At 26.2% G+C, this 18,818-nt stretch overlaps 1 protein-coding gene across 1 annotated transcript; it reads left to right on the top strand.

The window, feature by feature from the left end:
• The first annotated feature begins 1,848 nt into the window (after positions 1-1,848).
• Positions 1,849-15,677, top strand: LOC147072224 (monocarboxylate transporter 4-like). The gene is made up of 5 exons (XM_085946715.1): positions 1,849-1,932; positions 3,366-3,636; positions 4,845-5,047; positions 15,065-15,224; positions 15,655-15,677. The coding sequence occupies exons 1-5, from the start codon at positions 1,849-1,851 to the stop codon at positions 15,675-15,677; spliced, it is 741 nt and encodes a 246-aa protein (XP_085802841.1).
• Positions 15,678-18,818: the final 3,141 nt, after the last annotated feature.

Raw genomic sequence — 18,818 nt, 5'->3', positions numbered from 1 at the left:
ATACATTAATTATAAGTATGTATTTTGTTACGAATACGTATTGCATAACGGTCGAAATTGAGATTTTTGCGTGTATTTGAGAACTCAGACTGAACAATGACATCCATGATTATATAATTTTTAATTTAATCAATACACACATTATACATTTTTAATCGAATAATATTATAAAGGTACTCGTAGTATAACATATTATATAAAACTTTCCATTATAATTTTTGATGGAATTTTTTAGGTTATATACCTATTTGCCATATAAGTACTCAATATACGTATTTTATGATATTTTAGGTTTAAATTGTGGCAATTACAGATCCTAATCCAAAATACAACATCGTATTAAAAATTCCAATTCAAAGTTTACCAAATATAATATCGTCTATTCAATTCTAAACTATCCTAAACTCCAAATCATAAAATGTGCAGGAAAGCAAAATTTATAAATTATGAACCTATACTTAATTCGATATAGTTCTGTAATATCGAAATATTAAAAAATCATTTTTTGTGTTTAAAATTACAATAAACTTTGGGGAATTTTTACCAATTTCAAATTTACGAAATATTCAATACATTGGCAAATAATCTCACTTAGGATACTTAAGAAGTGGCATGAAAATAATTGTTCATAGAGAATCGATTAATGTAAAAAAAACGTATTTTGAAAAATTGGCGTTTATGATAGTTTATAATTGAATAGACGATATATTACTTTATAATTATTATAATCAAACTGAATGTAAATATCATATGCAATTTTTTGTCCAATAATAATTTGAAAAGCGTTTTATCATACAAATTATGAATTCATTATTAATTTTACAATTAATATTATGATAACGTAACAATGATTTTTACGATAATTCTAAAATTTTAAATTTTCAATAAAGTATAAATTCAGACTAAGTTTTCGATGATATAACGATTTTTTTATTTTCGACCTTAAAATTTATACAACACTTGAAGTCTTCACGCAATTTTGGAATACAAATATATTTTCAATATTATTTTAACAGCAATATTTAAAAAAATATATGTTCATGGCTATCTCAAAGTATGTTTATGAATCTTTCAATATAATAGTATTTTTCTTAGCAAAAACGTAAGTCTTATAAATTCAAGGCTATTTATGATTGTTATCCGTTCAGTGAGCACAGTTATATATTTTATATGCACAGTTTAAATGCACATGTTCTGCAGTATTGTGCAGTAATAGATGTTATTAATATTTTTCTTGACGTATTATTCAATTTATTATTATAACTACAAATCATTGATAAGTATGTCACAAAAGACACATGCAAAAAAATATATACGCAATTTAATATCTATTTGATATAAAATATCGATAATTTAAAACTATACTAGCCTAGTGACATGCGGGAAACCACTACTGATTATCGTCAGAGTTTATTTATTTGATATTCCACTGTGTTTCAAAAGTTATAGGCTAGTGATAATGAAATTATCTCTTCATATAACCGTTATCTTTTATTACTAATACTTAATGATGAAATAAACATAGTGATATCACAAATTGTGTAAACGTTGTGGTGAACAAACGCATGAAGAAATTATCAAAATTAATAAAATTCGTTTAAAGTTATAAGATGCTAAATAATAAAAGTGTTTACGTATATCTAGAGTCTAGGCAAAATTTTGCAAATAACATAACTTAAATATTTTAATATTTTTTTTATAAAATAATATAAATATTAAAAAATATCTGTGATTAATATTGAAATAATAATATATAATAATATAGTTTGTGGTAGTAAAATAGTTAAGATATAAATTTAAGTTTCCAAAAAAATAATTTTAATTATATCTTTAACCTACTAAACAAATATGGTTCCACCTAAAAGACGAAAATTAGTGCCCCCAGATGGTGGGTGGGGGTGGATGGTTGTTTTTGGATGTGCCCTTACAAATGTTAGTCAACTGATTGGATTAGAGTTAATGTATTTTTTTATTATTAAGAAATAAACAGCAATAATTTTTACTATATTATTATTTTGATACTGCGTTTATGCCGGTGTCGATTAGAACTTTCAATTGGTGTTAAAAAATACTATATTTTAAAATTGTTAAAATTAACCAATAGTAAAATAAACAGATTTTTAACCAGCATAGTTATAATATAAAATAGTGTCTTAAAATATGTATATACACTTATGGATATTTAATAAATTAAAATTGTAGTTGATGAGCTTTGTCTACTACGAATATTGATTTTTGCGAGCGCAGTTCACCTTTTCGTATCTTAAATTCCTCGTATTTTATATTATAATTGTATTATTATTTATATAATAGTATAATGTAAAATTCTGTATGTTTTTGAGTTATAAATAGGTACAATTTCCGTATACCCACTTATAAAGAATGTCAATATTGGTTGTTTTCGTGAATATCATAGTTACTTTCGTATATTCTCATCATACACCGCTAGTTATTAATAATAACATAGCAAATATCTTATTAATAGGAAGTTCATCATTACTTAATGTTGATTTTTTTTTTACAAAATATGAGGTTTTCCAACGCCTGGAAATTTTCATTACATATTATGCTAAATATTATTTTTATGATCATCTAACGTGTTAGTTCAATATACTGCCCTTCCAAGGAAGAAAGCAGTAACTAAATTAAAAATTAGTAAATTTGTGAAATTAGGTTAAGTTAATAATTGCCATCTGTAATTTTGAAAGCTATATATTCTGTTCACTTTAAAATCAGTATTATAACTAAAATACCGTTAAAATCCTTAGTAAAAAAATGGACATCTGCTGAAATGATACACATTTCTTAGCAAAAAGGCAGTCATTGCACTTATTTATTGCAGTTACTGTTTGTTTATTATTACTTTGTTTGTATTTTAACATATCACCGTTTTTTATTAATCCACAGTACCTACTAAAATTTGAAAAAAAAAACACATTATGTATGTCCTTTATCTCGAAAGTGTGTGAAAGTCAGTTACTTACTGCCTTCTTTCTTGAAAGGGCAGTATATATATAATAATATAATCTATTATTTGTCTGTAGATAATATATAATATGGATTTATACGTAAAGCATTAATAGAGTAACACAACTATTTTATCAATTAAATTTACGTTAAATACTCACCATTCATTTTATATACCTTTACAATATTATTTAAATGTATTAAAACCTATTTACATGCAAAAAACACTTAATTTTGTCTAGTAAATTAGGATTATGTCAAATAAAGGCTAGGATCTCAATAAATACGTACAAAATTTTAAGTGCTGTAAAAGTTATGTTTTTATGTTTAATATGAAAATTAAATATTATTTTATATTTCTATCTTGTAGGTTATGTATTGTATTTTACTATTTTCAGACTTTTAACCAATCACTGCTCTCGGTATTTGGACTTTTATTCGGAGACAAGTTAAATGAGATATCCCAGGGTACGTTTGGCACAGCTCTCGTCGCCAATATAATGTTGCTGGTCACAAGTTTTTCTGGCTTCTTTGTTGGGCCAGCGTTAAAAAATTTCTCTGCTCGGAAAGTATCTATAGCTGGAAGTATGTTCGCTGCCTTTGGAATGATTCTGGCATCGTTCTCAACTGAAGTGTGGCATTTGATTGTTACATATAGTTTGTTTACAGGTATATCATATTATTATTAACTACTTAATTGATACTTACTAGTATAATATTATATCTATCGTGGTTTTGAAAACATATTACAATCAGAAAAAAACTAATAATTATATAAAATCATCCAATAACAGTTACTACCTATTATAAATTATAAAACATGCCATCTTTGCTTTTATCTCCTGAAAAAATACATTTTTGACATATAATATTATTTTAAACGTTAGACTATGCATAGATTTGTTATATATATATATATATATATTACGAGCAGCTATGATATTATTAATAAAAGAGTTTCTGTAGGTAATATGTTATCTGAGAAAAATATAATTGCATGTCTAATTAAAATAATTGATATCTTTTATCGAATCTTTAATCAATTTGCTACATCACTATAGTAACAACTGGCAGCCATCTAGAAATATGTTCATTATTTTAATACAATTATTCCAATAAACAAAATGTATTTAATGAGAAATAATAGTTTCAAGTTTTTTAATAAAATAAAATTAGAAATAAATAATTTCTACTGTAGTGTTATTAATTGATATCTTGAGGTATCCCACACAAAGATTTTTTTATGAATAAAATAAAATATTAATATGTTATCTGTTCATTGACACTAACCTTGATTTGGTACCTACTTAAAATATTGGTAAAAAACGGAATATATTAAAATTCAATTCTAGACAAAAATATGAATTATTATCTACCTGGTGTTTTACATATTTTATCAATACGTTTATTTCATGTCAACAGTTTATTTATAATAACTGTATAAACATGTAATATATTAAATATTTTATTTTTGTGTTTTCGAATTGTTTGTTTTAGTTATTTTTGGGCAAAAATATTTATAGTAGACGCGTTTTAATACAATTTTAAAAACACATTAATTATATAAAAAGCTCTAAACAATAACTATCTAGATTCTAAACAACTAAACTCAGTCCAGATTATTATTACGTAATGTTAACTAGGTTGGGTTAATTATATTTTATTTTTATCAATAAATAATTTAACTATATCTTATTTAATAATGTCATTATTGTATTTCCGGAAATATTAGCATTCTTAATTATTTATCTTCAAATTATCTGATTTTGAGTTATGATTGTTTTTATTATTAAGAATCTTTAATTTGAAATATGTTTTTCAAATGGTCATCAATTAATATGATAATACTAGTAATATGTAAATAACAATTTATATAGGTTTTGGGATTGGATTAATTCAACCGGCAACTTTTATTGCTGTAAATTCCTATTTTAAATCCAAACGTGGCAGAGCAATAGGAATCTCAATGGCTGGAACAGGTGTTGGTCAAATGCTTATGCCCCACTTGGTTCGATACTTGCTTGACCAATATGGATTCCAAGGAGCTACCTTCATAATGGGGGCATTGGCATTAAACGGGGTAAGACGTTATTATATTTATATAGTAAATGGCTTAACAAAATTACATTGTAAAACTTTTCATAAGCGCCGAAATTCGTGGTTATTAATTATAATATAATACTGGCATTATATAAATAATGACCATCAGTTATAATTAAAAAAATATTTATAATCTGAAGATATTTAATGAAAAACATTTTTAAATTCAGTATTAAGGCTATACCTCAGTTGAGGCATGGTCTAAAAAGATCGTGGCTAGGCGATGCGCGGATTGTGCAAATGACACATGCCGAACGAAATATAATTTGTCATATAAATCCAACATGCGTCCATGCAATGTTCTGTTTATTGTTCTATTAGTAACAATAATAATATATTCATTGTCATGTTTTCTTCTTAAAGTAAATAGATAACGTATTTAGTCATCTTTACACGATTTAAGAATTAATACCCCCGTCGCCATCACGAAACAAATTGACGTGTTCACAGCTCAACGTTCGCTCTCCGATTGCCAGCGAATCCAAAATTTCGTCGCACCTATAGGTAGTTGAAAATTATTTGTCGTTTCACTGATGTACCGTCTTAACAATCATGGCGTAATCATGGAAAAATCATGATTTAAAAACTTTGTTATTCATTTTTTTTCGATAGGTAAAACAATAAAAAAATCATTCATGTAAAAATTTTATACAAATAAAAACTATCTACCTATTAAAATCTATATACTTTTATCGTAGAAAAATAACAATATACATAGATATACTTCTAGTAATTGTAGAAGAATTTGTCTGATGTCGATATTGCACTACTTATGATAAAGTTAATATAAGATTAGAATCGTGTAATGAAATTTAAATCGTTCACGTCTATAAAAAAATGATGATAATCATAAATTGTTTAAAATAATTATCTATCACGATCTGATCATTTATTTCTACCTGATATACATACTCTTTTGTGCCCGTAATCAAGTGCCATACTATTACTCAATATAAAGTTTTATTATAAGGTTCACGTGTTAAACTTAACGCAATTATTGATATCTTGATAAAACAGTTGCAAGTTTCGGAAGTAAAGTTTGTTCAGATTTAACGCCCAAAACCTTAAAAAGTTTTTCAGTATCGTTTGATCTTTCGCGTTAAACTTTGCTGTTCCGATAAATTCCAGATCGAATTTCCGCTAACGTAATACCGTGTTAACACATAGAAAAACGTTTATTTAATACCTACTTCAAGACATTTAATGAACTACTACAATATGAAATTATGTTGCTTTATTGGAGGTTAACTTATTTTGAATAAGTCAATTGATTTGTATAGCTATTTTATATATTAATACTGCCAAGCTATAAATATATTATGAATAATGTATAACTTATTATAATAAATGAACCATTTAGAACTATACTTTGATTTTTTAAAATTTATAATTAATATCGGTACGTTTGGGTAATAAAATATATAAAAACTCTTTAAATTTTACTACGAAAATAATCATATAATAATGCATGTCACTAAAAATATAATATGATTATTAAAATTTTGATCAAGTATAAAACGTAAAATATAAAACATCACTATTTAAAATACTTTTTCATTTACTTATTTTTATGTGTATTTAATAATCAATGTAACTATTCGCTTTCTTAATAAAACATAACCTTTTTACCAATATTACTTTTTTAAAATTTATGATTCATAAAAACGTAGGTAATATAAATATTATATACCAACTCAGTGTGAACAATAAAACGTGTATTTATTATTGCGAATTGATAGTATTTAGATTTGTCGAGTTGAATTGTTTAGAATACATTAAAACCAGAACATATGGCACGCATGTCATTCTTAAGTGTAAGAGATATCCACAATTTTGTAGATCGTGAAACTTTTCAAGTGGGTAAGGATATTACAACTTATGCAAATTTAATGTTGAGCTTTGTATTATTGTAAAAAGCGGTTCGTGAAAATTGGAAAAATACACAATTAATTATACATGATTTTCATACAATTGATATCGAATTAATAGTAATCAACAATGATGAACATATGTATTTACGGTACAGTCTTAATACCAGCTGACATAATAAAAGGTTTCATTAATAACATGTTTAGGATAAAAATATATATTTTTGTGATATAACAAAATTATTTCTGAATTAATATAATAAACACTACAAAAATTATATCAATTGACGTATCAACTTTACAAAATTTTATGCGTATAAGCACGTAGTATACCTAAATAGTATACGGACATGATATTATTATGTATGCAAAAACTAAGCTAATTATTAATTCACACTTCATATAGTGTTCTAGTCAATTTTAATCGAAAATAAATTTTCCACATGCATTCTCAATTAAAATAATATTATAAGAAATCGCAATGACCAAATTATTTTTTCATGGATAATATTATAAATGTTTTCTCATGCTCAATATTAAAATCGATTTTTTTATCGTAAGGATAATGATCCAAGTTACAAATCTACATCAAATACAACTTGTTATAACTAATAAAGGTACTCCACTTATAAATTATAGCTGTATGCAAGAGGTAAACTGCCATAAGTCTAAAATATCGACTTAACAGGATAGCGAGCTAAGAAAATTAGCGATTTTTCAAAATATCTGGTATGTTTTAGTAAGAAAACTTAAAGAACGTTTTGTTTTCATATATTTTTTTTATTTTGCATTATTTCTACTTTTTTTAAAAATGTTAATGCTCAAACGTGACTTACGTACCTTTATTTACATCCAAAAAAATTAATACAATACTAAAATAATATGTACATTTATGAATTTTTATTATTTATAGTATTTTTTTTTAAATAATATTCAATTTAATGTCCTAAAATTTAATAATAAATTGATAACAGTATACATAAATGTAATTATTTTACTATTAAAAAAATAATTAAGATTTTTTCGACCACAAAAAAGTGTAGTCAAGTGCTAACGAGTATTTATTAACCATTTAATATATTCTCATGTTAAAAAATCATTTTAATCACTTGAAATTTTATATGAATAAGCACTATTCATTGTTTGTCTGAATATTTGTAAACATAATAATTTAAATGCGGTGTTTCTTACCTGAGAATACGACATGACTGAAGTTTTTTTCTGTTATTTGAATGGCGTCAGTATTATTAAATATCTACCATCTTTGTGCTGCTGTGTATTCTCAGCTATAAATGTACATTATAAAGAGCTAGTTCACATGTCTATATTATACTTCTGTGATTACTTATACTTGCTTCAAAACATAACAAATATTAAAAAAATAATAATTATATTTTACCATCTTTCATGTTGGGTAATTATAAAAAAAATGAACAATAAATACCAAAAAGCAATTGAAAAACTTATAAAGACAATATTGACAGGTATATACAAAAAACTCACGGCGGATAAGATCATAGATAAACTAAATATTGTGAGAACATACTTTAAATTAAATACCTAATAATAATTGTACAATGGACTTGCTGTACTTTACTTTTGATCTATGTGAATTTTATTGCCGTATTAAAAAAACTTTTCCTTGTTATTGAAGATATTTTGGATTATTTAGAGCTTTAATTTTTTGACTAATGTATTCTCTCACATATAAAAATTAGCTCTGCCTAATATAAAAATGGTAATAGAAAGTTCAATACAAATTTACAAATGCGCGTGAGATGAACACACTATTCAATATAAATGTGATTAACTAGAAATTTATATAGCTTTAGATAAACATAATATTTTTTTAAAAGATATTGTTTGCATAACTATCTACTTTTTTATAAAGTAGCACCGGCTGTTAAGCAGTTAAAAAAAAAACATAAAAGGTAAAAATAGGTGAAAAATAAATCCGTCATAGTGTCGGCACGAACCGCCATTGGTAACAAGCGGCGTTAATTTACGCAAAAATATGCAACAGCCACTTGGTGAAATTGAATCTGTAAAATTGCCCCCTACCCTTAGGCCCCCACCCTCAACGATTTCAATATACCGGTCTCGCTCTAATACATTACCATTTAAATTATCCCATCCCGCTCTTTCGGAGAGCAGACGGTTTAATTAACGAAAGAGCCGAAGGGTGGTTATAATATGGTTCAGATTTATAAATAATTTCAACTTTTTTTTATCAGAAAGGATAATTATTGCCTTTTTGCGGCACTCAGATTTATTTATAATATTACAAATACAATTTTTTATTTATACAGATTTCAGTAAAAACTTTGTTCTAAGAAAATGTGTCAATTAAACAAAAATCTTACAAATAAGCCATCACGATATTTCAAAAAACGAATGTAATAAATGTAATTTGATATTAAATATTACTAGCTGAGCCAGCTGGCTCTCGCCAGTCTGTCTCGCTAGGTCTTGCAGACAGCTTAGCGTCCTAATGTATGGTATTGAATTTTAATAAAATTGTGAGGTATGCAGAGACGGCGCCGTTTGACATTTCGCTGATTTTTCACTTTTACAATTTGCAAGTCGTTACTTTCGATATAAATTTGGCGTCATATGCAGAGTCTATTCTGGATTCACCATCCCAGGCTGCTAGACCTAGCAGAATAGCAGGTAATTTGATTGCGATTCAATAATATAACGTTTATATTAATCTCACGCGTATCCCCTTGAGGTAATAGATGAAGATTAGCCATATAACTATTAAATTATTTTGTTTAATTGTCTAAAAAAATGCTTGCAGCTATAGAATAATATTTAAAAAAACAAATTTTGAATTAACATTTTATATAATGTTTCCCGGTGCGGGACGTTCATATCGAAACAAATGTTGATAAAAGAAGGAACTCGTAGATCTGAGAGGAAGTAATTGGGTTAGAAAGGACTTCGTCTATATATGTATTGATCCAAACTGATTATGATAATGGCATTATAAATATTTAGGTAGATATATGTATGTATATGTTACGCCTACGTGTGAAATTGCGTATTACCTACATGAAATCGGCTAAATTTTGCCTATTTCATAAAAATGCAAACCCATTGCCTTATTCATGAAATAGGCAAAACATCTGTCGAGTGCGTGAATTTGGCAGTATTTTTTCTGCCTAGTTCATGCATAGAGCAAATTAGATATTGGCGCTCCGCTCCGGTGGTGTTTTTTCCAAGTAAATCAAATTTGTCAAATGCTCATGCATTGGTCAATATAGATAGTGGCGCTCCGGTGAAGTTTTTTGCAAATAATCAAACTAACCAGATGTCAAATGTTATTGATTATATAAAAATATGCCTATTAATAACTACAATGACGTTCATTTCCAATTACTATGCCCAAAAAAATCTAGAACTATAATATGATAACGGGAGAATTTTATTAAAAGGTATTTTCGCGATTTGATTTGAGCTTTGGTATCAGGCAATAGTCGATTGTTTGTTTGTGATAGTATGATTAAATTTGATAGTTTGTTGACAGGTGTTAGGTAACCTTAAAATGGATATTCAGTTGAATTCAGAATTACAAAACCTAACCGAACCTAATAATAATATTATAATATTATGTCCAATTATAACTAATAAAACCATCCGTATTAAATTTACTTTTTCTACTGTCATGTTGACAGTTTAAGAATTCTATACCCTGCCGAATTCACGTACTTACTTACTAATGAATAAGGCAACGGGCTTGCATTTTTCATGAATTTGACAAAATTTTGCCGATTTCATGTAATACGCAATTTCACAAATTCGGTTCAGTTCAATTCATAGAACAAAAAATAGTGGACTCAGCTTAGAGAGGTCTTCATCGAGCAGTGTATTGATCCGGTGTAATTATGATAACGACGAAATGAATATATTATTATTATTTAAAAATGTTTGATAAATGCAGCAATGTATATAAGAGGAATGGAATTAGTTCTGAGACGGCTATATCGAGTAGTGGATTGATCCTGGTTCATGGTGATAATGAGGATATAAATGGGTAGGTACATCAATTTTGATAGATATAGCAATTCATATGACCAAGAGGATTATTGGAATAACCTTCACCCAGCATGGAATCCTAATAAGCATAGTGACACACATTGATTCTTCTATATAGTAACCACATGGATGCAAATAGTGGATAATAATATGACGTAGGTACTTCATAGTGCGATTATGGGATGAAATGATCATAATTGACTTTTTTAGTTGTCTATAAAGCATGAATTTTTCTTATATTGTGTAATAAAACGTTTAATTCAACATTATATAAATACTATCTATTAATAAAAATGTAAAAACCTTGTGTATTTATTACGTATAGTAAACGTCATTTTTAATTTACCTACCTACGTTGTCTATGAATATGACAGCTTAAATAAAAGTACTTTGTCTATGGTTCAAAATAAATAAAAATGCATGCGTAAATGATGCTCCGTCAATATTTTTTTAGGATAATTTGATTAATCAACGTAGTTTTATATGTAGTTTTAATCTTTGATCATGATGATAATCGTTGAAATGTGGCCTTATTATTAAATTTAAATAAACTCATCGAATATTGTGAAGAGGCAAGGCAATGACGTACCTATTAATACATTGTTGTGTGATTTGTGACAGCCAGGAATTTTCGGATTAAATATGGGCAAAAATATATCTATAGGAAACGTATTTCTGAAAGTGATTGACTATTGTTTTTTTATGCTCGTTTATAGAGACATTAAAATATTATATTTATTATGCAATTAACGTAAACATTAACAATAAATGTCTTGATTGAAATTGATTATTTAATATGCTAATAGAAATGTCACATTTTTCGATTATTTCTGCAAATTCTAAATTTGAATTTTGACACGTCAAATGAACTTGTTTATATCACAAAAGAAAACAATTGAAAATCAATCATCTATTATTTCAGTTTGACAGATAAATAGCAGTGACGTGGTTTTAAATTATATTTTCGTAGTAATTAGTGAGGAATGTATAGGAATGTATTTATTTCTTGTTCGTACGCCAATGTGCTACTTACAGATTTGAATAATTTTGTGGAATATTAATTTAGATATTTTGCAATATTGATTATATAGAAAGAATTAAGCGACATTATAATCGATTTGCGGTAGACGAAAGGCAAGATGCGAAAATGTATGGTGACGGATGTAAAACGCGATTTAAAAACGATAGTATCTGTGATTGTGTCGAGTTTTATCAGATTGTGCCCGATTCAAATGGAAGTAGATTCGGGACTCCAAAAATTGAAGTGAATTCCTTTAATAATCAACAAAGTGGTATTTAAATAAAAAAGTTGACGTATTTTCCAAAATCTCTTAGGATAATAATATATAGGAGATAATATCAAAATATACTTTATTATAATTTCAGTTCAAGAAAGTAACCATAGGTACTTAAAATAATTCCGTAAGATACATTTATAATGAGTATTATTGAAAAACTATATCATTTTGCTTTACACCTTGAGTTTCATGACATGTAATTTATTGTATTGTCTTACTAAAAATGAAATTACAGATTGATTGGCTTACAATCAGATTTTATAATTAATATCAAATCAAAAAAGACTAAAAAATTCAATTCATTAATAACAATTTTCATAATTTAACAATATTTAGTTTCTTACTTAGTGAATTGTGTCAAACATATTATTATATTACCATTATTATTATAAAAAAGTATTGAAACACAAAGATAACACGTTTCATATTATAATATTATTGTATAAATAGTTTTTGGCTTTTTTCTATATATTATTATTACAACTATACGTGAAATCCATGTATAAAAAACAGAGTGCTCAAATAAAATGTCTCTATTTTCTATTAATTTTAAAGTTGTTTCAACGAATGACATCATTCTACAAAAAATATTATTAAATTTGTATTTTTTATTAAAATGTTCAATGGTAGCGATTAATTATTATTGATGCATCAGGAAAAAAATTAACTCAAAAAATAGGGTATCAAAAATAATTTTATTACAATAATTTAAATATTTTTTGTTATTCCGTAAGTTCACTTAATATTTTCAAGCATATTTGAATAAAATGAGCTTGGATTTGAAAGTAATAGGAGGATTAAAGTAGAATTTGTTTTTGTAATTCTCTCGGGAGCGTTCCAAAAGAGAAGTTTCCTCAGTTGCATCTACTCATTAATCCTGAATCTGTTTTAACGCTTAAATATTCAGTTTCAAACAAGTGCACGGAGCTGCATCGCATAATCGTTTCCGGAGAATCGCTACTGCTTAACTTCCTTGCAATAATTGCGTAATTTTTATTTAACTAACTTAACCGGAAATTAAAATAGCCTATAAAATTGTATTTAATAACTCACGTTTCATTTATATATATTTTTTAAATATAACGTTCAGTTTGACTATCTTTAATAATATGTCACAAAAATATAATCAGAAACTACTACCATATTGTACAGTTACAAAGTTTTTTTAAGAATAACAGGTACATTATTTTTCATTTAAAATTAAATACGGCTACCAAAATAATTAATTATAGTCATTTAAAATATCTATTGAATATTCATGTTTTGTTTTGATTTAAAATAATGATAAAAGATAAAATTTTAGAACGGGGTCATTATTACTCAGTAATAAAATTAAATCAATCGGCTTATTGGCTGATCAATGATTATCAAAAATAACAATTGAAAACATGCTTTTAATACAATCACGTGTCTTCTTATCAAATATGAGTTTCAGTAATAATTGAAATCATTTTTATTTACATGTCTACAATATACTGATAATATTTATACGTGGTGTGATAAGACATATTATTACTAACAATTTATTTATTATGACTACATTGCGGTTTCGATGGCCGAGCGGCTTACGCATAGACTTATATTGTCGTGGGTCTCAGGTCTGGAAAATAGACGTGTTGTTTTTCAATTTGTGTGTTGAAGTCAGAGTATGGATTTAATAGGTTGAGCAAATGGTTAACATTCATTTCTCGTAAAAAACAAAAATTTGTTAATAGAAATGTCCACTCTGTCGAAGCCTATATATCCTATTAAGATCGGACATGGTCGAACGAATAAAGAAGAAATCGCGGTTATATTATTAATATTTTAAGACGAGGAATTATTAATAATCATAAGTTTTAAAAAAATGTAATGTTACAATTAATTTCATTCAGATTTTATTATTCCACATAATTTAATAATCATTAGTGACGATTTTTCTTGTTGTATTTGACATTGTCAATTAATTTTCAGGTTACAAAATAATTATATAGAATAAGTACTGCACATTCGGTTTAATTTTAATTTAAAAAATTCCGTCTTTTCTCCAAGAATTATTGTGAGTTTATCATTAATGAAAAAAAAACATAACTTATTTTACCTCCGCACTAATAAGTTTATTAACCATTATTTAATTGGAACCTATTTATTTACAAAAAAAAATCGACGATCATTACATATTAAATAAGACTAGCAGAAACAGTGGCGACCATCGCGTACCCTCACTAAACCTGGCAGTCAGATTGGAATCATAATCAGTTAGTAAGGGATTATGAATGAAATCTAATAGCACTGTTTGTAAGAATTTTATTTGAACTCCATACTTATAAGATGAAATAAAATGGTTAAAGGCGTAAAAATTCTAGTCGTAGTAATGACGCGAACAGTACTTTTGATAAATTAGTGAAGAAACGTTCTGTGATATACTGACTTTTGACTACGATATTATGAAAGTTTATTTTTATAAAAATTTGATATCAAATAAAAAAACTCAACTGTAAGCAAATATAGTATGTATCTAAATGACAAAGTAAGCATACTAATACATTAAGCATAAAATGAGAGTTGGATTTATGGTTATTCTGAGTACGCGTAGGAGTTACTTCGTGCTGACAGGGGTTTCCATATTCTATTTGTAATAATATGAAGTAATGTTACATAATTTTTATACAATCTATAAATTTATAATACAGAATATTATCCTATGTATGAAAAGTATTTTACTAATTTTATATACTTAACATAATATTATATGTAATATTCAAATATATGTATTCGTTTAATATAAAAATATTATAAAAAAAAATATTTCAGGTGGTTGGGTCTGTTCTATTTCAACCGGTAAAGTGGCATTTAGTTCCAGAAAATGACGTCGATATGCCTCTATTGACAGATCAAAAATCGAATGAAAAAGAATCTAGTGAAGTAGTAACACAACCTGTCAATAAATGGATATCATTTAAAAAGGAGACCAGTATATCTTGTGGAGTTTTATCAAGATCTTTACCGTACATGGAAAACAAGAAAATAGAAAAAAGAAGAACTCAATCTGTTTGCATTGCTCCATTCAAAATTAATGGTAATGCTTATTGTAATAATGAAAGAATTTTTATGCGATTTTCTTCTAGTGTTAATTTAAAGTACCTACCATAAATATTTTGTAATATAGGTACTTTTTTAAAAATATCTAGATCCAGTTATTATATTTTTGTTGTTTTACAGATGTATATAAAGATGAAGATCCTGTAGAAGTAAAGAGTTCCAAAGGCATTTGGAGCACAATAAAAGATCTTTTGGACTTAGACATACTTTTAGATTTTAAATTTATTAGTATTATCTTTGCTTGTGCTCTTGGATTTACATCTAATCAGAGTTTCAACATGCTATTTCCATTCTTTCTGCAGGTAAAAAAATATATTACAAGTAATGAAAGAATTTATATTATAATATCATACCTATATATTATGTACATTTTTATTGATTATCAATAACTCGAAATAATATGAGTAAAAAATTTTCTTAAATTTTACCCGAGAGGATTATTTCCAAAAATGAATATACATATATCTTTTTTCTTAAAATTACCTATATAATATTACTTGATAATAATTTTTGGTAAATTAATTATGGTTTATACTATCTATATATTTTTTGTGCATTTATAGCAAGAAATACTTCTTACGCGTCCAGAAACTGCTATGTGCATGTCAATGTTGGCAGCATTAGATACAATTGCTCGACTGTCAGTACCTTTCTTTACTGATCACTACAAAATTACTAGCCGAGTATCTTACTTCGCAGGGTGTATTGGTTTGATATTGGCGCGTATATGTAAGTATGAAACTTTAATAAAGTATTAATTACCAACTAATAAAATTTTACGAGTCGATAATGGTTTAATCGCATTTGGAAACAAATATTTTCGCTTAGAATAGAAATGTTAAATAATCAATTTGAAATATTCCAAAAACACACATACTTACTTGTTCGATTTTTTGAAACATAATATGTATTTACAGCAAATTTAACTTTAACCCCAACCATTATCGTAATTAAACATTACCAATTAATTTCTAAGTTATTCAATCAATCATTAATTACACTAAAATTTCTCAACAATATGCAACAACGTTGTAACATCATTTCATGAAAAGTATGAAAAAATAAAGATTACTACATTATTAATTCTGATACCAGTGAATAAAAACCAGTTAATTGTAAAATAATAATTCTTTGTGTCAGTCGATTAAAAAATTATTTTAACGATATAAAAGAATTATAATGTATTTAAGTTTTGTACTATTCCATTTGAGTCGTTTTTTGCGACCCGGAATTCACCTTTTGGCATCTTCAGGCACAGTATACACTCACCGAAAGGCAAATAAACATTGACAACGAATACTATTAACTCTAACTTATATAACAAATCAATACAATAAAGTAGGTAAAAACTTTATCACCTACCTATTAAGCCAAGGGTCACAATAAAATATATAACAAACAAATTATGAATAGTTGACGGTTTGCAAAATTATTAAATTATTATAATTATTAGTTATTAATAATAATACACTCGATAAGCGTATAATAACCTGGGTCGGGTCAAGAAACCCGGGTCGCAAAAAATGACTTAAATGAAATATTACAAACTTAAATCCATTAGAATTTAAATTCAAATTCCATCAAGTACTTTCGGTCGATAGTACCTATTAATGATGTAAAAGAAGATAGTTATTAGATAGATGATGTAATAGAAGATAGTTATTAATGTATGATAACAATATATTTTAATTCTGTATATTATTATTTGTATTGTATACAGAATATGCATACGATTTATGTATGTACAATTAATTATTGTTATTGAAAAAAACTTATTTCTTATTTCTTAAAGACTCATTTAAAAACTTATTTCTTAAAGACTCTTAGCAAAAATATTGGATCGAGTGGGATTTGAACTAGAATCTTTTACTGTTTGGATGATCGTTATTATTCTTTAAACAATCGATCCATCTATGACACGCGCAAATTGATGCTCACAACTACATTATTCGGTATAGGTATTTAAATGCCAATTTTTTGTTATTTTCAATAATAAATTTCGTGCTCCAAACTAAAATAGATGATTATAGAAAGCTAGATAGATATGCATGTATTTAAATGTAAAAATAAAACCAAAGACACTATATACCTACATATAAAAATACAATTAAGTTATAGTGACATTGATTAAATTTTTTGCAGCGATGGTTTTACAATTCAGCTATATAGGAATTCTGTTGACTTCAGCTCTGTGCGGATTTTTCAGATCTTTTATAGTAATTAACCAAAACCTAATCGTATCTGAGTATTACGACTCAGACGAAAAAAAGCTTCCAGCTGCCTTAGGACTTAATATGGTGATGAAAGGACTTGTCGTAATATCCCTTGGACAATTTTTGGGATGGGTTCGCGACTTCACAAGAAGTTATGTCATCTGTATTTATACGCAAAATTGTTTACTGATACTCGTTGTGTTAATGTGGGGCCCTGAATTTGTGTATAAAAGATATTTTGGAAAGAAATGAGTGAAAAAAGTGATATTATAATCAATAAGTAGAAAAATAAATTGTTATCATAATATAGTTAAATAATTAAACTATGGTACCACCAGTAAAAATATTCGTATTCTATGTACTATTAAAACTCAACAAGTAAATATGGTATTTCTTTTTACGTATTATATTATAAACACAAAAAATACTATAAATTATAGAACTGTATGTGGTCTGCTATAAAATATGATATGGCATTACTTTATCAAACTTATAGGTATCTACTTACGTAGTTTGTACTAATATTAAACGCTAATATTAATAGAGAGATTTTAATATGCAGTATTATTATTGGTTTTATATTGAGTAAAATATGATAATCGTTGTAATCATAATTTATTAATTACAATAAAACACAATACATTTCCACCAAGAATAATAAAATAAAGTAATGATAATTATTTATTATATTTGAAAATCGAATTATACAATTTTCATATAGACCATTATTTGCATAATATAAAACAAACATACACATTATATAGCTAATAAATATTGTAAACCAAATGTTTTATTAAGATTACATAATATATCAAAGTCTGATATTAAAAACAACAATTTTATTATCATTGTTACATATTTTTAAATTTAAAATTATTATACTTCCATACTTTGAGTAAAAATTAATTTTGTATTTGCACAAATAATAAAAATGTAATACGTGTAAAGCCAAATATTTTCTTTTACAAATCTATATGTATTATTATTGTGTATAATTATTAATTTTATTTTTAGCTAAAAATGTTGCAATATAAAAATCCGAATATAATTAATCAAGAAATGGAAAATATTGATTTGGTTTATAAAAAACTCAAATATCTTTTATATTTCATAGTCGCTCAATGTCAGTTTTTTTATATTGCAAAAAATTTTCAATGATGAAATAATATCAAAATATTCATTGTCATTAGCATTTTTCAATAAAATGAAAAAGAAACCAGTCTTTTTGTTTACATGTTATTTGTTACAAAGGA

Source organism: Rhyacophila brunnea, unplaced genomic scaffold (assembly GCF_057557595.1).
Source record: "Rhyacophila brunnea isolate RB1 unplaced genomic scaffold, BYU_Rbru_1.0 scaffold_2, whole genome shotgun sequence".
NCBI lineage: Eukaryota > Metazoa > Arthropoda > Insecta > Trichoptera > Rhyacophilidae > Rhyacophila > Rhyacophila brunnea.
Note: the sequence above shows the minus strand (reverse complement) of the source record. Positions and strands in the feature narration are given on the sequence as shown.